The following is a 25,661-nucleotide window of genomic DNA, read 5'->3' on the forward strand; positions in this document are numbered from 1 at the left end:
TGCAGTTTGCATGTGCCTGGCTGCCTTCTCTGCGCTCCTAGGTGGCTTCCCTTCTAGAAAAACACGACAGGGAGGGTTCGGAGCTGGCAGAGGGAATAGTGCCTTCTTGCTTACTTATTTTATTCTTTATTCCAGAAAGGATTAGAGGCTTCATAAGACTATTAGTAAAGTAGAGAAATATGTAAAGAAAGTCGGGGTTACAGAAAATAGAATGGGGATAAATGGTAAGATCACAAGAAAAGCATATCAAATTCACATAGTTAATAAGGTTGAACTGTAAATGTCATTCTACATTTCCTGGTGAAACCACACTTACATCATAATGAAAAGCATTATACGCGTTATTTATATTTAAGTCTCACTATAGCACTGTGAGGTAGATGCTTTATTTTATTTTATTTTATTTTGTGGTACGCGGGCCTCTCACTGCTGTGGCCTCCCCTGTTGCGGAGCACAGGCCCCGGACACGCAGGCTCAGCGGCTATGGTTCACGGGCCTAGCCGCTCCGCGGCATGTGGGATCTTCCCGGACCGGGGCACGAACCCGCGTCCCCTGAGTCGGCAGGCGGACTCCCAACCACTGTGCCACCAGGGAAGCCCAGGTAGATGCTTTTAAATTCCTCCCAGTATTCACGTGAGAAAACTGGGGATCCAAGTACGATGAATAAATTTGGCCTCGGCCACTTGACTCCACACCCTGAGTTCCTAACAGCTGCACATAACTCTCTGTAAAAGTCTCTCTGTCCATGAGAAGAAAACACCACTCCAGGGAGACCAGTCTTCTGCCTCTTAGTTCTTAAAAAGTAAGAAAGAAGGGGCACTTGGATGATATTAGAGGAACGGCCTCAGTGACTTCTGTAGCGGCGGCAAATCATGGATTTCAAAGGCATCGCTGGGTACAAGCCAGAGACAGGACACCAAGCACCAGCTCCCATTGGGACCCACGGCGAGTGCATGCGTGGCCTCGACACGAGCGGGGAGGGGAATGGACTCACTGGCCCTTCAGCCTGACCCAGGGTTAAACCGACATGGTGAAAAGAAAGAAGAGAGGAGCTGCCTGTGTGAGTGAGTCCCAGGTGAGGGCCATGACCAGAGATGCTCGGGGACAGCACTCTGCCACAAGTGTGACCGTCGTGTGGGCTGAAGTCAAGGGGCCCGTCCTCCCAGCTTACCCAGGACAGGCCTGCTTTATACCCGTTGTCCCAGCAGAATTGTGGGAGGTGTCCCCTCTCCCTGTCAACAATGTCCAGCTTGAGTGTTGACCAAATGCCACCTACATGAAGGGAGTGACGGTGACAATTGTGATGTTCACAGAATTCCCTTACTTTTAAGGCTGTTTCATACAAATTCCAATTGTTTATTTTGCCTCGAAGAGAAGAAAGAGCATAAATGGAAAGTACGATGTACCTAAGTCAGTTTGCGGGTAGGCATTGTCATACCAACCCCTTAAATAGCTTTTTATTCAATGACTCTCAATATCTTTATGTCTTATAAATTGGAAAAGATAAATAAGGTCAGCTGACTTGTTTGGACATTCCTGGCCAGACTGTCATGGCTCTGGTCATCGCTGTGCGGGGGGGACTTGGGCTTAGAGCTCCCTTTCATTCTCAGACAAAGAACATTCCCGAGAACTCACCTTGCTGGTGAGGAAACCCACTGAGGAGGTTGAATCTGCAGACTCAAAGGCAAGAGTGAAGGTAGATGTCAGAGGAGCTGACGTTCTTATCAAGAAGGTCATATAATCCCATAGCGTTAGGAAATAATGAAAACATCTGTGTGAAACTTTTGAAAATTGTAAAGCACTATAGAATTTAAAGACTCATTCAGTTTTTCAGAAAAAAGGCAGATTTGGTATAATCCAATTTTAACTTGATGATCGGAAAAAGTGAATTAGCAATCTTTAAAAACTGTATGTAATAGAAAACATCTCAGTCTTCAGATCTTCTTCGTGTGGTCATTGCAGTCTAGGAAAAACGTTATCTCACTCACTGAGCCTGGGCAAGTCAGTGAATGGCTCTTCCCACACCACCACTTCCTCACGTGCAGGGTGAGATCGTATCTCCTACCTTGTTCATCTCATAGCATTGTTGGGGGGACAACGTAAGATCGATAAAACCATGTAAACTGAAGTGCATTGTTGGGGAGTGGGTTTGACACTCCAGAGGAATGTAGAGTTGTTTGCAGAACTTTCATCTTTTTCCAAATCTGCTTTGAAATACAAATATTTTCATACTTATCAGGCAATAACATAAAAAAGAAATTCAGATTCGTTTCAAGGGATGGGGGAAAGGAAGCAAAACACTTGGCAGATAAGGGAACTCAGAAGATGAAAGTGCATGTTTCCATGTTCACGGTTAAGTTGGTCCAGCCAGTGGCAGGTTAGTGAATGCTTCGTTCATCCTGTCATTATCAGGACGCATTTATGGAGGATGTCGTCCCTTAGAGGATGTGCTGGTTGCTAGAGTGACGAAGAGGCAAATGACATGGGCTCCATTCGTGGAATCCCATTGGAGAGAGCGGGGCACACAAGCATGAGGACCCTAAGTGCTGTCCAAGGTACAGCTCACTCAACAAATGTAATTTTTGAATACACCTGCCAACCAGACAGACCCCACGCCAGACACTGAAGGGGTAGCGGTAGAACCTGTGCTGGGGGGTGCCCAGGGGAGGTGGGAGCACAGAGAACCTGACCCAGACCGAGGGGGTCAGGGCGACCATCAGGGAGTGGGGTCTTGGAGCTGAGGACCGAAGGGTGAGTAGGCATGGGGCCTCCGGCTCTCCTTTCTGCCCCTCCCTCCCCCGTCTGCGCCCTGTCACTGGTCCTCTTCCCATCTCACTCCTCCCCTGAGGTGCTGCCCTCCACATTGCTGTGCCCACAGCCCAGACTCCTCTTCCGAGCCTGGACCCTTTGAAATTCTCTTCTGGGTGCCCTGAGGCATCTCACATTCCGTAAGCTCATCATTTTCTCTCCCAAGTCTGTCTTTTTCCTTCTATGCTTGTTAATTTACATTCTAAAGTCAGGCACCTGGAACTCATTCTAGACTTTCTCTTTCTCTTATCCCCTTCATCTGACTATTCAATATATTGTGTCTTTTCCACCACCTGGATCGCCCTGGCGTCTGCCCTTAGACCATCCTCCGTTTTGTGGGGTGATTACAGCAGTGCCCCAGCCGCCATCTCTGCTTTCTCGCTCACCCCCTCTCCATCCATCTTCCACTCAGCTGGCAGATAAGCATCACGCTCGTGTCTGGCTTAAAACTTTTTGGGGTCTTCCAAACATATTTGGAGAAAAAATGTGTTTTAAATTCTTTACTATGTCATACAAGGCCTTTCAGAGTCTGGTCCTTTCTAGTCCTTCCAGCCTCATCCCTCTGTTCTCCTTTTTATTCACGCTTTTATGTTGTATTGTCACTAAGTGGAATTGCTGCGTTTTCCACCAAAATGCCCTGCTTTCTCTGAGCCCTGCCAGCTGTGCTAGCCTTGCCCTTCCATGCCCGGGTAGGTCTTCAGCCAAGCGGGGCTGCCCCCGGACGGATCGCTGTGTCCACACTCCAGTAACGGGGTGCTGGGCTTTGGTCTTGGTGGCTTTCTTGTTCTTTGTGCTTGTGTCTGCCACTGCACCACTCAGCACACCTGTCCTTGGGCATCTTGCACTACCATGTTGTGAGCTCTTCCAAGACGAAGACTGAGCCTTCCATCTGTTTATGTCCACTGCATAGGATTATTTATATAACACGGATATCCTGAGGGCCTAATATGCACCAGGCATGATTTTTAATGCTGTGACACAGCAGACAACAGAACAGACGAAAACCCCGGACGTCATGGAGCATTCTTGCTCGCCATCACATGTGGCAGTGGCACATCTCTTGGTGCTGAATGAGGGATGGGTGGGTGGGTGGACGGACAGATAGACGTTAGAGAAGTGGAAATGACCTCCAGGCGAGGGAAGTACAGACACCGAGGAGTGAATGACATGTGACATCAGGTGACGAGAAGGACGGGAGTGGAGAATTAATGAGAGAAAGTGAGGCCGAAGGTTAGAGCGAGCTTGCAGACCTTGGAGGACAACTTGACTTTGGTAGGTGGAGAAGCAAGCCAGGCAGGGTGGGCATGGCCAGCAGAGGAGCAGAGCAGGAGTGCAAATACGTGTTTCAGGATGAAGACAGGTGACCGGGCTGGGCTTAGTGTGAAGGGTTCCTGGAGGAGAATAGTAAGGAAGGAAAGCTGGGGAGGAGGGCGAGGCAAATGTGCCTGCCGGCTGAGCTGTGAGGGCCTCCTGGAGGAAGTGGAGCGCTGTCCACGTTGTTCTGGAGCTCCTGACTCACTGGTCAGCAAGGCAGGAGGAAACAGAGGTCATCCCTGTTGGGAAGGAAGAAATGAAACAGACAAATACGATTGTTTACCTGGAAAATTCAGAGGAATTGACAAAAAAGCTGCTAGAACTAGTTAAGTGAATTTAGGAAGTGCACGAGATACAAGGTCAATAGACAAAAACCAACTCTAGGAGTTGCACTTCTGGGGTGACAGCTTGAGCTGCCCCGCAGACCCACCCCCAGTGAGACCAGGCCAGGCAAAGAAGTCTGAGATCTTAACACCCCTTCCCTGAGCTGTAACCTGTCTGTTCTCGACCTCTCATTTTTCTTAAATTCTGCAGCCCTCCGTGCCAGTACCACAGATTCATTATAAGGTAGAGAAGCAAAGCAGGCATTAGGACACAACCCCCAGAGAAGGTGTGGCCTCACAGCCTCACGACCACAGCAGAAATCCATGCCTTTTCAGTCGACGTTAAGACAGAAGGGCATACGCCCTACAGGGAAGCAGAACCCTGTAGAGTTCTCCACCTCCCCTCTGCCGAGTCGTCTCAAAGGCAGATGCTCTGAGCACCCAGCCACCTAAATATAGACTTTTCTTTTCTTCTCTCTTTTAATTTAACTCAGCGCTTCTCAAACTTCAGTGGACTTAGTCATTATTTTCCAGATTTGTACATATATAAGCTTGCATGTACTTTATGGTTGACCTCGGCGGGTCATGAAGGATGATTTTGAGCAGAATATATTTTCCACCTTAGGGCTGACCGACACAGGCTGAATGAACTGCAGCTCAGTTGTGTCTCAAGAAAGGGAAATGCACCCAGTCCTCCCAAGGTGTCGCTCGCCAGGCTTCATGCTGTTGCCTTTCTTCTTGCTGAGCTGCAGTTTGTCTCTGTTGCTTCAGATATTGGAGAAGGTGACACTGAATACATATTTAATAAACAAGGCAGGACTTCCCTGGTGGTGCAGTGTAAGAATCCGCCTGCCGATGCAGGGGACACGGGTTCGAGCCCTGGTCCGGGAAGATCCCACATGCCGCGGAGCAACTAAGCCCGCGAGCCACAACTATTGAGCCCACGTGCCACAACCACTGAAACCCGGGTGCTTAGAGCCCGTGCTCCGCAGCAAGAGAAGCCACTGCAATGAGAAGCCCGCGCACCACAATGAAGAGTAGACCCCGCTCGCTGCAACTAAAGAAAGTCCGCACGCAACAAAGACCCAACGCAGCCAAAAATAAATATTAAAAAAAATAAAATAAACAAGGCATAGTAACATAATTGGCTATTTTTGAAAGTCAATTACAGTAAAAATACACCCCTTACATCTTAGGCCATAGAAGTTTTCTCTAATTTTTTTGAGGATCAAAGGAAAAAAATCTTTACAGCTAAAATGCCATTTGATGACCATAAAAATCTATGAAATTGCATTATTATTTACTTCATTTTTCCAAGGAGGATACAGAGGACAGCACTTTTAATTATCTGTTGGTTACCTACATAAAATACCAATTCTGTGTGTCTAAAATTTTTACAGTTGAAAAAAAGAAGTGTCAGCCATTTGGGACTGCTTCTTATGTCTTTTTCACTAGTGGAAAGAAAAGGCATTTTTATATTTAGATGGCATGTTTGAATTCATCTTAACTCTTTCAGGGACCCAGTTACGAGTTACTCCGGTGGTCTCGTCTAGCGGGCACTGCGGCTCACAGTAATTGCCGGTGGTTGCTGGCGACATCCTTTGCAGCTTCTGTTTCCTGTGGAAACACTTGACCCCATGGCTTTCTGCTTTCTACTCCAGCTCCGGGGCCTTTATGGTGGAATTACTTATCGGAGTCTTTAATGGCTCGGGGGCCACTTGGTGAACTTGAGTATGTTGTCCCCATGTCACTTAGGTGCATGCCTTACGCACACCGCTGGTCGCGGAGTCTCGGTGCGTTTGGTAAAGAGCTCAGCGTCTGCCTCTGAGAACGTCTGGAGAGGGGCTGCAGGGGTCAGATGGCGCTGTCTTACCTCCAGGACTGGCTCTTCCCTGCAGACTTGACCTCTGTTAACTGTGGGCCACACCCCTGCATCTGTGCCCCTGAGGCTGTCGGCACAGCCGCAGCACCGCCCAGGGGACCATGGCTCTGGGAGCCTGGATGACTCGGGGTTGAGCAAGGCAAAACCAAGAAGGAATTTGAGACCTCTGGGCCCCCCGTTTTTCTGCTGTTTTGTATTCTCACCAGTAACTTCCTTCCTTCCTTCCTGCCACTTACATGTCACACGCGTATCCAGTGTCCTTGAACGCCCTCTGTGTGATGAAGCTCTGTATTTACTTGCAACATTGGTCCTAATTGGATAAAACGGTTCGTAGTTCTCGGGTGGCCGAGGGGAGGGCAGATGATGAGTGGTTAAAATGGATGTCCTCAGTAGTTCTTCCTGAGACAGCCCTCGTTTCTTCCGAGGAGGATGAGACCAGGTGCTTTTGCACAGGTTTTCGCTGTCAGCATCTAACACTTGTTTTTGGCGGCTGGGGCCCCGTTTCTGCCTTCTGGGCCCCAAGCTCCAGCCCTAGAGGGCAGCTTGCAGAGCGTGGGTGCCTGGCCTAGAGGCTCCCTGGGCCTCCCAGGCCCTCTGCCCCGTCAGGGCCTTTCCTTCTGACTTGATATTTGGACAAGTGGTCCTTCTGTCACAGAGATGAGTGTTAAATCAGCCCCTCCACCTGGTTTTTCGTCTCTTTTTACAGCCAGACTTCCGGAAAGCATGGCACCCCTCACCCCTCCCACCCCCGTGTCGAGGCTGCTGCTCTCTGCGCTTCCACCTCATTCCTCTCTGCCTGTTGGGTCTTCGGGTCCCAATTCCACTTAAACTGACTCATCATAGACATGGAACCCTCCGCCTTGGCCCCCAGGTCTTCCGGCCGAGTCCTCTGTCCCAGTTCCCAGGCCCAGTGTGAGAAGACTTGCTGGCCCAAGTTCTGGTCCAGCGCCCTGGGCCAAGGGCAAGGCTTGTAGGGGCAGTTAAGCGGGGCGGGGGCGCGGATTCAGGGCACAGAGAGCACAAGGCCACGCCTCCAGGGCTGCTTTCCAACAGCTTGAGCCACCCTCGGCCTCATTCTACTTGGTCACCTTCTAACTGGGGCCCACCTCCCCACCCCCAGAGCACCCACTTGGCGTCAGATCCGTTCTGTGACCTGTAGGCAGAGCCTCCGGAAGACCTTCTGAGGTTAGACGTTCACTGTTTGCCTCAGTGCACAGACCTGTGTGTGCTCTCACTGTCCTCCTGTATCTGGCGCTCTTGTCTAGGAGGGTTTCCTGGTTCTGTCAGAGTTGGAGCTTTCTGTTTTCTGTTCACTCTCCTGTTTGTTTTCAAAGAGGACAGAGGGATACATCTTTCTCTGAGTTGAAGTCCTTCAGACTTAAATTTCTAACATAGCTTATATATTTTTTTAAGTAATAACCTTTTTTCATGGTCTACCCTAATTAAAATTAATCTTTTTTAAGAATGTCAAGGCCAAATGTATCTTGTCTATATTTTAGAGTTACATACTTCCCTTGTTTAATTCATCAAAAATTTATTGATTACCTGGAATGGAAGCAACACTGTCAGTTTTATTGTTATCATGCTCAAAAGGCTTATAATCTGGTTGAAAAATTAGCCAAATGCATAAAATGCTTAGCAGACAAGACGGGGCAGCCTATAAACGTGTTGACGGAAATAAATGAATTGGTACAAACAAGAAGGTCTCCGGGAGGTCAGAAAGGGGAGATTCGGATAAGGACCAGCTGGGCAGTGAAAGCTTCCTGAAGAAGTCAGGCGTGGGCTGGGCCTTCTTTTTTATTTTGATTCCGTCTCCTTTGAATTATCCATTTTCCAGCTCAGTCATGTTGACAGGGAAAGACTACATGTCAGCGTTAGTTTTCCCAACTTAATGGCTCCGATGAGAGAGCTCCATAACTGGTAAGCTTGAGGTGTGGGCTGTGAGCCGGAGAGACAGCGATAAGAGCAGAGTGGAAGGTGATTCAGAGAGGATGAATCAGAGCACTTGGAATTGGGGGCAGCCCATACCCGGTTTTGAAATGAATGATGAAGATTGAGTTTTCGGAGTGAAATTAATGGATTGTTTAGTTGGCATTATTAACTTAAAGAACGGGGTTTAGCTGAAGTATTATAGGGATTTACAGGAGACATTTTTCACATTTACTGAAGGTTTTACCAGTAAGCAGTTAAGCAAATGTAAACATCTTGCAGGCTGCAGGGGACCTGGGAGTGTTATTCATTCCCCCCCCCCCCCCCCCCCCCCCCCGCCACGCTGGTCTAGTAGACACGTAGCCGGCCCTGGTGAAGCTCTGCAGAGCTTCTGGGTGGTTACGATTAGTCTCTCGTTGTGTATATAATGCGAATGTAATAAGAACATAAACATTTCATAAGTGTAGAAATTTCTTTTTTTTTTAGTGTTAACCAGTCATTTGGAGTGGCAGGAAGAACAGATTTGGTCTCAACTTAATAATAGTGGTGCTAACAGACAGAACTTCATCCTTAAAATAAAATCATTCAACGTATGAAACATACTAGGAAGAACCAGCAAAAGGCCTGTGTGCACGTCATTGTGACAAGTCATCACAGTGGCTCTATGAGAGGAACACGGGAGTTTTCTGAAAGTTAACATGCTTTTCTCTCATGGTCATAAGAAAAAAAAAAAGAAAGCATTTATGAAAGCATCATGAGTTGTGAGCATTTGTTGACAGCAGTCCTGGGGATGGAGGAATCCTTCAGCCCCCAGGCCCCTTTGTATAACCAGACAATACTTAGATATTCTAAGAAACGTGAATATACAAAGTAACTATCGTATCGTAGCGACATAGCCAGTACTTTGCAGTCACGTGGGAAATAAGTCATAGGACCTTTTACTAATAACCTGGAGTCATGTGGTCTAACGTCCTATCACTTTATTTCCTCCCTTTTCAAATAAGATGATGATGTGAAAAGATTCGACACCATCAAATGCTACTCCCATTGACTGCTGTTACGGGAGCAGTAGTCTTAAGATCGTGTCCTCTCTTTTGCCTGGTTTGTAAAGGTTTGTTTCAGCCAACATTTTGGGCCCCAGCCTTAGGTACAGGGCATATAAAGATGAATGGTACAGAGTCGCACTGAAAAACTGTACGTCGGGGATGGGTAGACAAGGCAGCAGACGAGGTTAGCATGAGACCAAGAAGTGCTGTGACAGCAGAGGGCACGTGGACCACCCATGGGGGGCCAACAGGGAGGAGAGAGGGGTGAGGGAAGATGTTCTTGGAGGACGTGTTTTGATGTCAAGGCTGAATTTGGAGGATGAGTAAGAAACGGCCACACCAAAGATAAGAGAAGTGTCGCTGGGGGCAGGGTGTGGGGTCGTCCTGGGGCAGAGGAGCTGCACGCACTCGACAGCAGAGACCTTCCACCTAGACCACAGACTGCAGAACAGCAGCCACCAGACCAGATCCCGAGGAGGCACTTTTTTGTTTGTTGCACTGCTTTTCTGCAGTTGCCAGCATCTAAAAATAGAAACTTTGCACATAAAACCACAGATTTCTAGGCTTCTTTGGCTCGCTCCCACGTGGAATCTGCCAGCGCAACCTGACTAGCAGTTCCCACAGTCCTCAGGCCTCCTGTTTTTTCTTAAGTCCGCCCACTTTACGCTTCACATTGCCAGCCTGGTCCCTACAGATGTCCATGTTTGCAAACACTGTTTGGACCTGTGGACCAAAGGCTCCGGTCCCAGGCGGTGCAGGAGATGCAACCTCCCACATCTGCACCCTCATGTCCAAGTAGCTGCACGTGCATGCAGCTCCCAGGAGTCTCCAGAGCTGTAGGGATGGATAGTTTTATTTCCTAGCTTCATTTTTTATAAATTGTGTTTTATTAAAGCTTTTCAAAGACTCCTAACAATTCACTGACCCTAAGTTTATGTAAGTGAACAAAGCTGCTTTTTTTTTTCTAGATTCCTATAAATTAAAAAGGGAGGGGGGTCAGAATTAAACCATCTGGCTCAACCAGGAAAAAGGAAAAGTATGTGTCTCCCACCTAGGCAGGCCTAGGTGTTCCTCTCTGGGGCCTGGGGGTAACGGAGGAATTCCATAGGTGGTCCCGCCCTCAAGGATGTGAGAAAACACTGAGATTGGACCACTACACTAGACACTTGCTTTTCACGGAGGAGATCGAACAATAGGAATCTTCTCTTCGAAAATTCCAGAGTCTTCGTACAAATAACATATTCTTAATTTGAGCTGAATCGATGGAGCGTCATTCAAGAGGTAACCATTCACTTCCTCCCTGAGTTAGAAGGCTGAATCTGAGAGGTCAACAGCGGGCCAGTGTTCCTTTGAGTGTTTTTTGTTTTTTTTTTCCCTTAACCTATCTTTCTTATCTTCCCCCTAGATTAATAAGATTCTTCAGTCAGTTTTCAAAAACTCATTCAGCTCAGACCTGCTTTGTTTTCCTCCTTAAAGTTTTACTTAATGTAGTACCACAGTCCCCATATTTTGAATATAATCATGCCAGAAATACATACTTATTCTTGCATTTCTCTTAAACATGTTGTAAAATTTAATTTTTTCCTGAAGCAGGTTACCATCATTTTATATGTAACTGATAGTCTTTCAAAACTTGCTGTAACTAATTTCCTTTTAAAGTATGTTTTGTGTCCTCATTGTCATCACATATTCCTTAAATTCTAAATTTACATCAGTCCCCTGCCACCTTCCAGTATCTGTAACTTCAGACTTGTTCAGAAATAGAAAACTCCTAAATCAGGTTCTGAAGAGATATTTTCAAAACAGTTATTTGTGAACACTTTTCCCAAAAACTCAGGTCAGGGCTCAAATGTGGGATTTATGTAGGAAATTAAAGTTAAATTGGCTTGGTTTGATTAAGGTTTTGAGTTTTCTTTTGTTTTTGAAGAAAGGGAATTTCGTTTTACAATTTAAAAATCATTTATTCTGGAAAAATGACCAAGAAGTATGAGATTCGTTTTTGTCTAAACCAATTCCCTGCAGAGCTGCTTAAAATATAAAGCCTTCTTGATTTAATATAACGTTTCATAGACCTCTCTGACACATCACTTAAACAGAAAGGCCACGTTTCTCCAGTAAATTATTTAAAAGTCAGGTAATTTAAATTACATTTAAGTGTAATAAGTAGGTATCATATTAAAGCTTGTATTTTCTCATTTGTTCCTAATTTCTATAGATTCCACTTTGATAGAGCTACTAAGGATTGGTCCTTAGTAAACAAAGAAATACTAGATTTTATGGGAGGAATAAATAATTCATAGAAATGTGTTGACAAATCCCCCTCCCACTCGTATCTCTTAGTTTCTTTCCACGGTAGCCTTGTCCAGGAAAGGCAAAGGTAGAAAGACCTCACGCTGGTGCTCAGTAGAAAGATCTCTCAATTTAAAATGTAATTCAGTTTTGGATGTGAGTTTGGAAATAAATCATCATTCCACCCGCAGCATGAGGCGTGAACCTATTTGCATGAGTGAGTGAAGGGATTCAAAAGAATATTTTTTAGCTCAAGAAAATTGCTAGATCTTTTCCTGCCACCATTCCCGGCCCCCATCAAGTAGTGCTGTTTTCCTTATTCACACATTTATTTTTCTGTTTTATTGACAATGAGGAATGTTTTGCAGCAGTATCACACCCCGTTCCCTGCTTTTCTGATCTTTCCTTTATAAATTCACTCCAGCAACATCCACTCACAGAGATAACTCCTCGGTTCTTAATAAAAGCCATGACAGCTACTGTGGTAGACGTGTAAGCACACATTTAAAAAAAAAATGTTTGGGGGCTTCCCTGGTGGCACAGTGTTAAGAACCCGCCTGCCAATGCAGGGGACACGGGTTCGAGCCCTGGTCCGGGAAGATCCCACATGCCGCGGAGCAACTAAGCCCGCAACTAAGCCCGTGCGCCACAACTCCTGAAGCCCACACACCTAGACCCCCGTGCGCCACAACTCCTGAAGCCCGCACACCTAGACCCCGTGCTCCACGACAAGAGAAGCCACCACAATGAGCAGCCCGCTCGCCGCAGAGAAAGCCCGCGCACAACAACGAAGACACAACGCAGCCAAAAATAAATAAATAAATAAATTTATTTTAAAAATGTTTTGCAGGTGATCAACCCAGTTTCTCCTGGTTCTGGTTTATTTGTTTGTAATTTGCTGTAATAAAATTAAATTCTTAATTTAAAGTTATAATTAGAGATAGAAATATTCTGCCATTTTAATTGTTATTATTAGAAACATGCTTCACAGCCATCATACATTTATAATTTATGATTAAGAACTGACATTCTTGAGTATATATACATGCGTTTTCATATTCTAGTATATATCCGTTACATCTTTATAATTTTGAAAAAATAAATCGGGAAACAATTTATTGCAAGTTTATCAGCCTCTACCTCCAGCTCTATTTAAATAAGTCCTCTATTTAATAACTGTTTCGTATCACCTGTTCTTTTTCTTGTAGCTGATGTTGCAACTTGAGAGTTCATAGTACTTGTGTTTGTTTAACGTCTGTCTTCCTTTCTAGACTAAACTCTGCTCTCTGTCTTGTTCACGGCTGCTGTACCCACACCCAGTGTAGCGGCTGGCTGTGTAGGCAGTGAGAGATTTGAATGAATAATGAATGAACACCTTGAGTGAGCACTCTTAAGTGCTTTATTTACATTATTGCATTTAATTCATAAGCAATTCTGTGGCGTAAGTGTCTCCCACTTCCCAGATGAAGGAACTGAGGCCAGCAGGTTAAATAATTTGCTCCAGGTCCCATAGCTCCATGGGGTGAAACCCCTGCCTTCCCCGTAGTCTTGTTACCGAGCCTTATGTGTAAGCCAGTTTGACTCGGGTTGCAATCTTGCCATCAAAAGAGTCCTAATACAACCCTTACTTTACAGTTGAGGAAACTAAGGACCAGAGAGGTTAAATAATCCGCCCACTTTTATGTAGATAGTTTACATCAGAGTTCTCATGAGAGAACTCGGAACCACCTGATTCCTGTACAACATGCTTAGTTATGCCATATACAGAAACCAGAATGATAATATGAATAAAGAGTATCAAAGCATTTTCGGAAACATTTTTGTTGTGAAACGTTCCATGGGACACAATGGTAGAGAGAGCACACTGAACCCCAGGACACCCGTCACCCAGAGTCAACAGTTATCAAGACGTTGCCACACTTGCTTCATCCTGCCCTTTCAGTGGCCAGAACACGTTAAGCCACATGACTAGGTTAGATTCAAGGTCTTTGGAACAGAGGGGTTGAGGGATACAGCTGAGTTCCTGCGTTAGCTGATGACAGATCTAGTTCACAGCGCTGAGTGCTTTCCACTGCAGTGACATTTATGTAAAGACAAGTGAAAGTGGGCGACTTACCAGGCCAGCACAGTCAGCACTGGAAGCAGAACAAGGGTGCAGGGTTCTGTCAGCTCAGCCTGCGTCAGCTTGGCCAGACGCAGGCCAGGTAGGACCAGCGTCACGTTGGTGATAGTGTAGCGGCGGGTCTCCAGATCACCTGGGTTCCTAACAAGTTCCCAGAGGGAACTTTGTGGACTCTGCATCTGCCCAGAGACCTCCCCATGGCCCTCCCTACCTCTGCTCTCTGGCCCCCAAAGCACGCTGCCCCGCCCTTTGCCTGCCTCCCATCCGTTTGGGTTGGGTTTGGCTTCAACATCCCCCGAACTTCCCGTGTCTGCTCCACACCTCCGCCCACACTGGGTTCCTGCTCCCGGAAGGCTCGCCCCTCACTTGACTGTTGCACCTGTTTCACTGTCGCCCACTGTGGGATAAGCACCCCCAGCATGAGGACCATGTCTGTCTTGCTCACCGTGTTACATCCCAGGTCTGTCCTTTGTTTCAAAGAAATGGAGTGCTTCCCAGTCATTTCCATGTCAGGGAATGCATAGGAAGTTAGGCCACGTGGGCAGAGGGGTGAACTGAAGGAGCTGTGAGCACACAGGAGGCTGCTCCCAGCTGAAGACCCCAACCTCCCAGCCCCCTGCAGCCCCCAGAAGTGAGAGCATCAGTAAATGGTATTAGACCAGTGCCCTCCACGTACCAGTTAGAGGGTGAACCCCGGGTTACCTGAATGAGCCCGCAAGGAAACCCGAGTACAGGTCCTGGTTCCGAGTCTCAGGTTCTCATCTGTAAAATGGGGATAATACTATCTATCTCAGTAAACTTGTCTGACTTTGTTCATTTTTGTTTTGTTTTCAATGCCGCCGTGCCCAGTGTTGATACAGGTTCTGGGAATAGGCTTTCTCATATACTGCTGGTTGGAGTGTAAACTAGTATAAACTCTCGAGTACAGGCTGGGGTACAAGTCAGAACCCCTAAAAATGTTCATGTCATCTGACTTAGTGATCTGGGAACTTATCCTCAGAATGTATTATAGTCAGAGCTGTGAACAACGACCTGTCTATGAGATATTCATCCCAACATTATTTCTAATTAAAAACTGGAAAAATGCTGTGTCCAAAAAGACATATTGATTGAATTAATTGCGGTATATCCACGGAATAGGCCACTATGTAACTATTAATGATAATGGTGTGAAATAATTCTTAACTGCATAGGGAAATTATTAAGATATATTGAAAATAGAATAAGCAACAAAACCACAATTCATTGTGTTCTCAGTTTTTTTTTTTTTTAAAGAGCCAAGCAAAGTAATTCTTTCTTCATTTTTGGCTGCATTGGGTCTTTGTTGCTGCACGTGGGCTTTCTCTAGTTGCGGCGAGCAGGGGCTGCTCTTCATTGAGGTGCGTGGGCTTCTCATTGCGGTGGCTTCTCTTGTTGCGGAGCACGAGCTCTAGGCGCTCAGGCTTCAGTAGTTGTGGCGTGCAGGCTTCAGTAGTTGTGGCACGTGGGCTCTAGAGCGCAGTCTCAGTAGTTGTGGCGCACGGGCTTAGTTGCTCTGTGGCATGTGGCATCTTCCTGGACCAGGACTCGAACCCGTGTCCCCTGCATTGGCAGGCAGATTCTTAACCACTGCACCACCAGGGAAGTCCCTGTTCTCAGTTATTTTTAAAGTAGATGTATCATTGGAAAAAGACTAGAGGGCTTCCCTGGTGGCACAGTGGTTGAGAGTCCGCCTGCCGATGCAGGGGACATGGGTTCGTGCCCCGGTCCGGGAAGATCCCACATGCCGCGGAGCGGCTGGGCCCGTGGGCCATGGCCGCTGAGCCTGCGTGTCCGGAGCCTGTGCTCCGCAACGGGAGAGGTCACAACAGTGAAAGGCCTGCGTACCGCAAAAAAAAAAAAGTCTAGAAAGCTATAAACCAATGTTTCTTTGAAAAGCTAATTTAGAATATTTTGTGTGATTTTCTGTCCTTCCAAATTTTTGGAAATGAACATGTTACTTTTATGGGTTTTTTTCCGCCCTCTCTCCCTCCTTTCCTCAAATGTAGGGGGAAGAGTAAGTACTTTTTAAATTTTTTTTAAATTTTATTTTATTTATTTATTTTTCAGTACGCAGGCCTCTCACTGTTGTGGCCTCTCCCATTGTGGAGCACAGGCTCCGGACGCGCAGGCTCAGTGGCCATGGCTCACGGGCCCAGCCGCTCCACGGCATGTGGGATCCTCCCGGACCGGGGCACGAACCCGTGTCCCCTGCATCGACAGGTGGACTCTCAACCACTGCGCCACCAGGGAAGCCCCTTAATTTTATTTTTTAAAAATTTTTATCAGAGTATAGTTGATTTACAATGTTGTGTTAGTTTCAGGTATACAGCAAAGTGAATCAGTTATTCATATACAACTATCCACTCTTTTTTTAGGTTCTTTTCCCATATAGGCCATTACAGAGTATTGAGTAGAGGTCCCTGTGCTATACAGTAGGTTCTTATTAGTTATCTATTTTATATATAGTAGCGTGTATATGTCAATCCCAGTCTCCTGATTTACCCCTCCCCCCCTTATCCCCTGGTAACTATGTTTGTTTTCTACATCTGTGACTATACATTCCACATATAAGTGGTATCATATGATATTTGTCTTTCTCTGTCGGACTTAACTTCACTCAGTATGACAATCTCTAGTTCCATCCATGTTGCTGCAAAGGGCATTATTTTGTTCTTTTTTATGGCTGAGTAACATTCCATTGTATATAAGTACCACATCTTTATCCATTCCTCTGTTGATAAACATATATGTTTATGAAAAATAAAGCACAGGAGTATAAACTTCACAGAATTAGTCATTGGGGCACTTTTACCCACAACACGAGCCGACCCCAGGCTCCTTGGACCGGGAAGGAAATGGGTTCCCTGAGTGTCTGGGTGCTGAGAGTGCTCACCCCTACCAGGGCGGATATCCTCATTTTTGTTTACATGGTTTGTCAACCTACCCAATTTTCATTCGTGCCCCTGAGCACGGATTTAAACACCAAACTTGAGTCTCATGATTTTCTGTGATTCCGACAAGGGTCAGAAACTAAACTTCCACGTAAAATCGCCTATCTCAATAAATTAAGTTCACGTGCACTTTTGTAAAAGGGCTTTTTACAACACTAATACCTTTGAATCCAACTGGCTTCCACAGTCCTTGGAGAAGGAGTGAACAGCCTTTTTTTTTTCCCCACAAGGTCCAATTCAGGAAAAATAAAAATGTTTATGAGCCACATTTTTCTTCCACCCAAATAAAACTAGCTTTTCAGAGTACCATAGGGAAAAAAAAATCTGTTCTTATAAGCTATAAAGTACCTGATTGAAAGAAGAACAGCAGTTACAATTTTTGCACTGCTTCTCAGCCGTTTCAGTTCCGCTTTCTGGACCAATGTGAGAGGTGACCCCAGGCGTCTTCCTCCCCGTGCCCCTGGAAAACAGTGTGTCTGCTCTACAGGGAAGTTAGGTGGTCCAGGTCACATGGTGTGTATCACATGGTGTTTATCCAGGTCACAGCAGAGAGAAATCTACTTCAGTAGGTGTGAGGGAGAGAGTTGGGGCCGATAGCAGAGGGAGGGATGGGGAAGTCAAGGCTAGTTGGGTTTGGAGGGGATGGTCAGACCTTGGAGAAATGTGAACAAGGCCGTTGACGTGAGGATGTGGCTCAGTGGAGGGAGAAGGTGAAAGACAGACAGGGAGGGGATTACACAAGAGCAAAACTGGAGCGTTTACCTTTAAAAATGAGAGAGAAAATGGGAGGAAGAAGTCAAGATGAAGGTATCCATCACTCATAGTAAGAGGGAAGGATGTCTGTTGAGGGGTTGGGGGCTCCTCGCACCCCGCCCCCCCCGCATCTTGTCTTTTCCTTGAGGGACAGGCAGGCAGTGTCAGGGACATGGCCGCACCCACACGCGTGCCTGCAGGGACGCGAGCCGGCCTCCCTAAAACCAGAGCCCCCTCGGAGCTGCACCTGTGACGCCTGTGTCCCCATGGGCACGTGCTGGGGCCTGCGAGTGAGCCATGGCTTCTCCAAGGAGGAGACAGGCTCAAGCGCCCTCCTTAGGTTTCTTCAGGGGAGTAAAGAAACATGCAGATGGGCAGGGACTAGTAGATGCAGTTTATCCACACTTTCGAAAAGCCTTTCACAAGAGGCCCCAGGAAGTCCACTGTATAAAGTAGGCTCTGTTGAGAACCAGGCTTGCGGTCATCTTTAGCGCTGTAGACTTTTATCTGACAATTTACATATAGGGCGTTGTGCTGCCTCTTTTGAAAGCTGTGTGTCCGTAAACCACGGTTCGGCCGGGCAGCGTGATCACCGCGGGCGGCCCCTGGTGTCTCATTGCTGGCCCAGAGCTGGTGCCGTGCTGAGCCTGTAATTTATTACACATAGTGGTACTCAGACACACTGTCCTGACGCATTAGTACTAACTGGGTGATGTTTTTAAATAAAGAATAAGTAAATGGACAGAACTGCTTCCAGAAGTAAGATACTGGTTTTTGCCCAAATCCTAAATCCTGGGTTCCGAAGGGTTCATCTGTCACGATCACTTAACTTCCCACCAGCTGTGCAACAGAACCGTGTACAAAGCAGGTGCCTTGTTGGGCAGCCCTCGCGTCAGCCCTGGGAGGAGGGGGTGGTCACTGCTGCTCAGATAAGGACAGGGAGGCCAGGACATCCTGCGGCCTGGGAGGTGGGGCAGGGCCTCCTGTTGAGTCCGGGCCTCGGCGGCCTCCACTCTCTTCACTTTGTTAGTCCCGGCTGGCGAAGCCAGGAGGAGCAGCCCGAGCTCCTGCAAGCCAGTCCCTCCTCGTTGTAAATGTCATCCAGAGGATGTCCTGGTTCAGGGCAGAAGCCAGGCCAGCACCGCCCCCCAGCTCACTTCCCTGTACCTGTGCCCCATGTCATGATTGCCTGGAGCTGAAAGTGATGGCTCTGTGTCCCCTGTTCTCTTCCAGCCCGTTGCTAGCTGTGTCCTTTGCCACTTGCTGTGCAGTTCCGGGAGTTGCCCTTCTGACCTGGGGCGTAAACCCACTCACGGGAGCTCTGGGGCTCTTCAACATTTTCCTGTACACCTGCTGCTACACCCCGCTCAAGAGGATCAGCATTGCCAACACGTGGGTGGGAGCCGTCGTGGGGGCCATCCCTCCCCTCATGGGCTGGACCGCGGCCACGGGCAGCCTGGATGCTGGTGAGTGTCTCAGCGTCTCTCCACAGACCCGGGGCCTGGGTGCTGGCCCCGCGAGCTCAGGGGCTCTTCCATGCGCTAACGCCGCTGGTCAGAGGCCACTTCCTTCCCTGAGCTGCGGTACTTGGTGGTAGATACCGTTCTATTCAGTACCAATCCTTTGGCACGTGTGCGGTTGTGGCCGTCGGAAGTATCGAGTGTAGAGCTGCAGGGAGACCGTGTCAGCCTGGGTTCTGGGTGAACAGATGCTCTCACCAGTAGGGAAGGGCTGAGAGAAAACAAAGGGCAACAGGTAGAATGAGAAGAAAGCACCTGGAAGTCAGGAGCCAAGGCAGGCCTGGTGCTGTGTGGGGTCGGTCCCGATCCTGGAGTGGGTATCAGGGCCGGCCCGGGCACAGCGGATGCTGCCTCGTCAGCAGGCCTCCTGCACCAGCTCTTCGCTCCCCCAGAACCAGACTATTTTCCCCTCTTAGGAGAGGACAGACTATTTTCATTAGTTTCTAATTTATTTTTATATGATTTGCTTACATTTTTCATGCTGTCTACAATAAAACCATTGAAACATTCCTCCAGTTTTTTGGCTGGGATGTCACAAGTAAATTTGTGGGGTGAAAATAGCTCCTTTTTACCATCTGTAAGGGAAGTTTCACAGTCTAATTAGTCAAGTAATTATTGTTTTTCACCGACGCTTAGGAAGGAAGTGGTGAGGTTTCCTGCAATATATGTAAGTACATATTTTTCACATGAGCGATCAAAAGGCTGTTGGCCATAAACCGTTGCCCTAGAAGCCACGTTTCTGAAACGTTTTCGTAAAAGCTCTTACGTTCCCATTTGGAAGCTTACAGAGGTGATCGCACCTTTACCAGGATTGTCTCTTACAGTGGCTTTAATATCCTGTAAATGTTGGCGTTTCATGAATCTGCGAATATAATATTCTGAAACGTATGTGCCTGTTTGTTCTGTGATGAGCCTGAAGCCAGTCTCCTGCGAGCGGGAGATGGTGTCAGCCCATCGGTGAAGGGCTTGGCCCTGGGGGAGGGGGCTTGGGTTTGGGGCGCGCCCGCCCTTAGCTGGCTGCCCTTCAGAACCAAACTTGACCTCCTTACGCGGTGTCTCCTCGCCTCCCACCTGGGACTGGAAAGACCCTTCTCATGGAGCTGTTGTGAGGATTTGCTGACTTGTTATTGAATCTCCCTCAATCATAAAGCTGGTGTTAATTAGTACAGATGAAGGAAGGTGGTGAGATTTGATTCATTGGCAGAGTCTGAGCAGTTCCCGATTGTTCCCTGGCTGTTGTTTTGGGACAGGGAGATGCCTCCCGGCTTAGAGGGAAAGCACTGGGTCCATCAGCGATCTGTGTCTTGGGTGAGGGAAGTGGGAGGGAAAGCAGGGCTCTGGCATCCCTGGACCAGATGACGAATGAGCTCCCGCCCCCACCCTCCACCCCCGGTTTTCAGTTGTAAATTTAAAGAGCCCACCTGGGCACTGCCAAACCTCCTGGTCAGATTCCTGCTGTTCAGTTCAGCCTGGATCCCCACGCTTGACCCAGCTAGCCTCCCCCTGCTGTGCCCTCCAGGCCTTTCCAGTCATCGCCCAGACACTGGAAAGCAAGCAGGTCGCTCCCAGGCTCTGCCTCCCCGCCCGCCCCGCACTGTGTGCTCTGTTCCCATCCACGTCCTCCTGCCTAAGCCCTCGGATGCCTGCTCCAAGCCACCTGCCTGCCGGATGGACACAGCCCTGTTCAGTTTCCTCAAACCTGTCACAAGGAACAAGGCACCAGAAACTACCTTTTCTGTCCAGGGAATCCGAGCCAGGGCCAGGGTCAGGGCCAAGTGTGACAGCCCCAGGGACAGGTATCGCTTGGAGGTATGTGAGGGCTGTCCAGTCCAGGGCCGTGGAGAACTCAGTCACCTTTGTCATGCAGGGTCCTCGGACCCAGGTTCTTGCTGAAGGCTGGAGGCCCCTGGCAGTTTCCTGCGAAGAGCTTGGGCTTCAGCATGTGTTCGAGCTGCCTCCCTGGAGGCCAGAGAGAGAAGCTTTTCAGGTCCTCCCACTTAGGACGCACATCCAGGTGGAGCCCTTATTTGTTCAGCCACGTCCGGATCTGGCTAAAATGCTAATGGGCATATTTAATTTTTTTAATTTGAGGTATAGTATTTTTTTTTTTTTTTTAATTTGAGGTATAGTATTTCTGCAATCCAAAGTTAATTGTTTGTATACAAACTCATTAATGAGGAACAGCTCAGGGCCAGGCTGTACCTTTTATAGGTAGCGGCCTGAAAATGCACGTTTGTCTTGAGAAACGAGACCCTTCATCTACCTGAACTGACCCTGGTGTAAAGCAGAGCAGCCTGAAAGGTCTGTAAAGCCACAAGAAGAAGGTCCTTTTGCAGTTGTTGTGATTGATTTCTATTATATCCCTTTTGTATAAATCTTGAAGGTGCATTGTGTGATTCTGCCCCCAGAATCCTTAATTACCACAGATCAAATCACACACCCAAAGCCTTGTGAGGTTTATACAGAAAGAGGAACGCTACTTTAAATAATGCTTGCAATTGCTTCAAAAGTTTCAAGACATTAATTTGATAGGTAGAGCCAACTTGAGCTAAGCAGTAGATCTTTGAATGAATTGAGTAAATGAAATAATGGATGAATGAAACAGTGAATAAGTAGCTTCCATTTTAAAGATGAAAAACCTCTAAGGTATTCCAAGGTCAATCGCCAGATATTTATTGAGCATCACCTATGAGTACAGAAGGAAATGACTCAAAGAAATAAGGCAGAATCTGAGAGAATGTAGTTGAAAGATTTTTATTCCTGGATTTTAGGGACTAAGTCAGCTATGATTTTGTATAGTTTTATCATCTTCTAGAACTGCACTTTGTACTGTGGCAGCCGCTAGCCAAAGTCCAACACGATGGTGCTCAAACTTCAGTGCATATCAATCACCTGGATGGAGGGCTTGTTAAAACTCGGGATCCTGGGCCCTTCCCCCAAAGTTTCTGACTCAGTGGTTCTGGGGAGGTGCCTGAGAGTCTGCATTTCTAACAAGTTCCCACGTGATGCTGATACCCCTGGTCCAGGGACTACATTTGAGAACCGCCAATCTGAAAAGGCAGCACCAGCGAGCGCTCTTACTGTTAGAATGCCCTGGAAATACCGAGGGATTTGGGCCAAGGGCTTGGCAGATGGTTTTATCAGAGATGCGCTAACAGTGTCATCTGTACTATTTACCGAGGTGGTTGTATCTCTTCTGGGTTCTTATCTTTGGGGACGTGTTTGTTTGAAGGAGCCCTTCTGAGAAAAAACAGCCAGCAATGTTTCCTTTCTTCTGTGGTATCTCCAAACCATCTTGTCTTTAAACCTCCAAAAACTGGTCACTGTGGAGCAGCCATGAGGAGAGAAGTGTTTGGAAAACTCTGTCGAGCTTGCTGCTGGGGAGGGAGGGGGAGGTGGGTGACAGAGGTGACAGAGGCCCACTCGGCTCGCGCCTTCCCGAACCGTCCCCCCAGCCGCCACTGCATGCGGGGCCCTGAGAGATACAGGGTCACTTAAACCCAGTCCCGGTTCTCACTTGTGTCTCATGTCTCAGAGTCTTCAGGGAGAGGCAGGCCGGTGATCAAGTATTTCCCTGAGCAGAGAGCTTTAGCGGGGGCTCCGGGCTCTCTTAAATTGGCCCCCAAATCGGTCCAGGAAGCCTTCGGAGCCGCGTGACTTCTGAGTTAAGTCGCGGCCCGTTTAGTTGAGGAGGGAAAGTGCTTTCCAAGAAACGGAAAGTGTGTGCACAGGGGTTGGTAGGCATACAAGTCTACACAGACCGAAATCCATGCCTCCGCCTCAGGACGCCGCATACCAGCCCCGGCGTTCATTTCAGTCGCCGTCCCCCTGACCAGGTGGACTTGGGCTGAAGCCCTTTCCTGGGGCTTGGTGGACATTGGTTACGATTGGGGAGCAGCAGCTCGGGGCCGTGTGTGATGGGGACCCTGAAGCCTCACCTTCAGGGTCCTGCCTCGAAGGAACTGACTCTGGATGGGAGGAAAGATACCAGATTTGTAGCTACAGAAAACTGTGTGCTTCCCAGACGGCCGACAGAGTGAAGAAATGCAGTGTTCGGAAGCACCCTTCTTAGCATCTAGATCTTTCTGTGGTTTTTGTAGTGGCCACGGGGCCAATCAAGACCTCCAGGGCACCAAGCACGGAAGAGATGGTGCTGCCTTCCCGCCTCCAGTAAAGACGTGAAACATAAGACAGCCATGGGGTTCTGATTTCTTTTCCCCACAACATTATTGTTGTTGTTGGTTTTGTTTGTTTGTGTTTACCACTAGTGGAAAAGAATTTCTCGCTGTTCTAGATGCCCCAGTGGTGTGGGTCCAAAGCCTGTGCTTGATGTGACCCTTCAGAATCCAGCTCAGTGTGGGTGGGCGAGTGAGGCCGGATTGGTGGGCAGGGGGAGGGGTGAGGTGAAGACAAACAGACTAAAGGATGGAAATTGTAAAAGCTAAACAAACATTAGGTGTTCTTGGTGTTTGCTGCTTTGTAGCTGCACAAAGAACTGTGAACAGCTAGCTCTTCTCTCCCAGTGGAATTTTTGTTTCAGAGGGTGCCAGCCCCAGCCAGGGCCCAGCCCTAAAAGCGCTTTTTGTGTCAATAGAGGTGATCATTACAGTGGAATTTTCTCCTGTGTCCATTCTCCTCTGAGACCCAGGCTTAGACCTTTCCTCCCACCTGCCTAATTACTTTGCTTTTTTTTTGGGGGGGGGGACGGGGGAGCTTAACTGCTGTTAGCAGAAAACATTAAAAATGCTTAGCAACTAAAACTCAGGAAGGCCCAGTAAGAGGGCTGGCCCGTGGTGCAGCCAGCTCACTGCCTTAGGAACGGAAATGCTTGGTTTGATTCTGCAGGCAGTGGCCAGCAAGGAGACAAGTGACCTGCACGCCCGGGGGAGGGCGTGGGGGTGGGGGGCACACCGCGGATAAGTGCCCAACAGCAGATGCTCCTGCTTGGCCCGGCCTGGAGCCGCACATGGTAGCCTCTCAACAGCGTTCACCTCCAGAGACGGTCTAGTTTATCCCGAAGGCTTCGGGTTAAAGTCCTTTCCCCTCTCCCATGCCAAAGCCACCTCTCTTCCCATCACCCCCATTTCTTAAAAAGGCTCAGATTCTGTTTTGTTATTTTCCTATATTTGAATAAATCCCCGGTCTTGGGTCTTTCCTATATTTGAATAAATCCCCGGTCTTATGGCATGCTTCTGGTGACTGCCTTGAAGAGATTTGTAAATGGCCTTTGGTTTGTAATTCAGATGTTATTGTGTGGTCAACATTAATTATGTCAGCCAACATTCAGTTACAAATGAGGACTCGGAGACGGACTCTTATCAGGAAGTGACATTTGACAGATGGATGGTTCTAGTAACAAAAAGAGAATGAGTTTTTTTAGCCTCAGCTGGTAAACTACAAAATGTTAAATACCATTCCACTTTATTTACCTCCTTTATTCTGGGATGGGAAGGTAGAATAGAATTTACTCACTCATTCATTCCACAAATATTTATTGAGGGCTAACGAGTACCAGGCACTGTTGAACCCAAGCCCTTTTGAAGATTTCCTTTAAAACACTGCCTCACTTTGAGATCAAACTCGAAAACGAGTAAATTCCTTTTGTGTGAGATTTTTCCATAACTAGTCTTAGAGCTTGAGATTGATTAAGATAAATGACATTTCTAAAGACAGAGTGACCAAGAGACATTGCAGGAATATTAGCAAACCAAACGATATTTAGAGCCCTCTTGTCTTCAAAGACGAAGAAACAAAAGTCAGAAGGACCACATGAGAAACACGCAGCGAGCCGGAGGTCGGCGGTGTAATTGGCGACCGTTTGGCACAAAAAGGCCCAGCCTTGTCACCCCCGGGTCGCGTAGCTGGGCAGGATCACAGGAGCTGGACCACAGTAGGTGAGGCCTGGCCCGCAGTGCACATTTAGTCAGTTCTGTTCAACAAACAGATTCATGCTCGGGTGATAAACGGACAGACCTTCAAGTGTGAGCTGGCGAGTGGGGAGCAGGTGAGTTTCCTAGAGCACCCACAGAGGGGAGGGGTCACCTTGCTCAGAGTCAGGGCTTTGTGCTGCCTCTTCCCCCGACTGTGCTTCAAATGAAACCTCGGGCGGCTCCGCATGGACGGTGGGGCGTGGACAGCGGGGCTGGGACCGTGCGGAGTGGACCATGGAGGGAGGCAGGGAGAGCATCCCTTCTCCTCGCCGTGCCTCTTCATCATTCCCCAGTCACTGCCAGAGCATTCTTCAAGGGCAGGCGGCCATTGCCGACTCTATTTCCTATTTCCAGGGGACTTTTCATCTCCCCTTTGTCGCCATGCAGTTGATGAACTGGCCCCCGTCCTCTTCCCTTTCTCTGCGGCGCCGTGGAATTTCATCACATGGGGGAGGCTGACCTGTCCCACAGGCGCCTCTGTGTTCACCCTCAAAAGAAGGGCTTTGAAACTGCTGACCATGAAGCTTTCGACTTGGCTGTGCTCCCCCAGCCAGCCCCAGTTTACATGAGCACGACACCCCAAAGCTGCTGAGGGCCACGTGGAGAGAGGGAGCCCACTGTCCACGGAGGGAGGACTGCCCGAGCCCAGCCCAGGCTTTGCTGGACCTGCGTCTCTCCTCCTTTTCAAGTCCCTGCGTGGGCAGCGAAGGGCAGTGAATGGTTGGGGTCGGGGTGGGAAGGGTTGAACGTAAGCCTGCCAGGCAGCAGAGAAA

At 48.0% G+C, this 25,661-nt stretch overlaps 1 protein-coding gene across 2 annotated transcripts in view; it reads left to right on the plus strand.

Annotated features, from left to right (window-relative positions):
* The window catches only part of COX10 (cytochrome c oxidase assembly factor heme A:farnesyltransferase COX10), a 110,584-nt gene that overhangs the window by 77,518 nt on the left and 7,405 nt on the right, over positions 1–25,661 (plus strand). For both annotated transcript variants that reach the window (XM_027131094.1, XM_027131093.1), the window contains exon 6: positions 18,672–18,904. In XM_027131094.1, coding sequence (XP_026986895.1) covers positions 18,672–18,904 — 233 coding nt within the window. The remainder of the gene's footprint in view (positions 1–18,671; positions 18,905–25,661) is intronic.

Source organism: Aethalodelphis obliquidens, unplaced genomic scaffold, assembly GCF_003676395.1.
Source record: "Aethalodelphis obliquidens isolate GAN/ISIS:26980383/991018 unplaced genomic scaffold, ASM367639v1 scaffold38, whole genome shotgun sequence".
NCBI classification, from domain to species: Eukaryota; Metazoa; Chordata; class Mammalia; order Artiodactyla; family Delphinidae; genus Aethalodelphis; species Aethalodelphis obliquidens.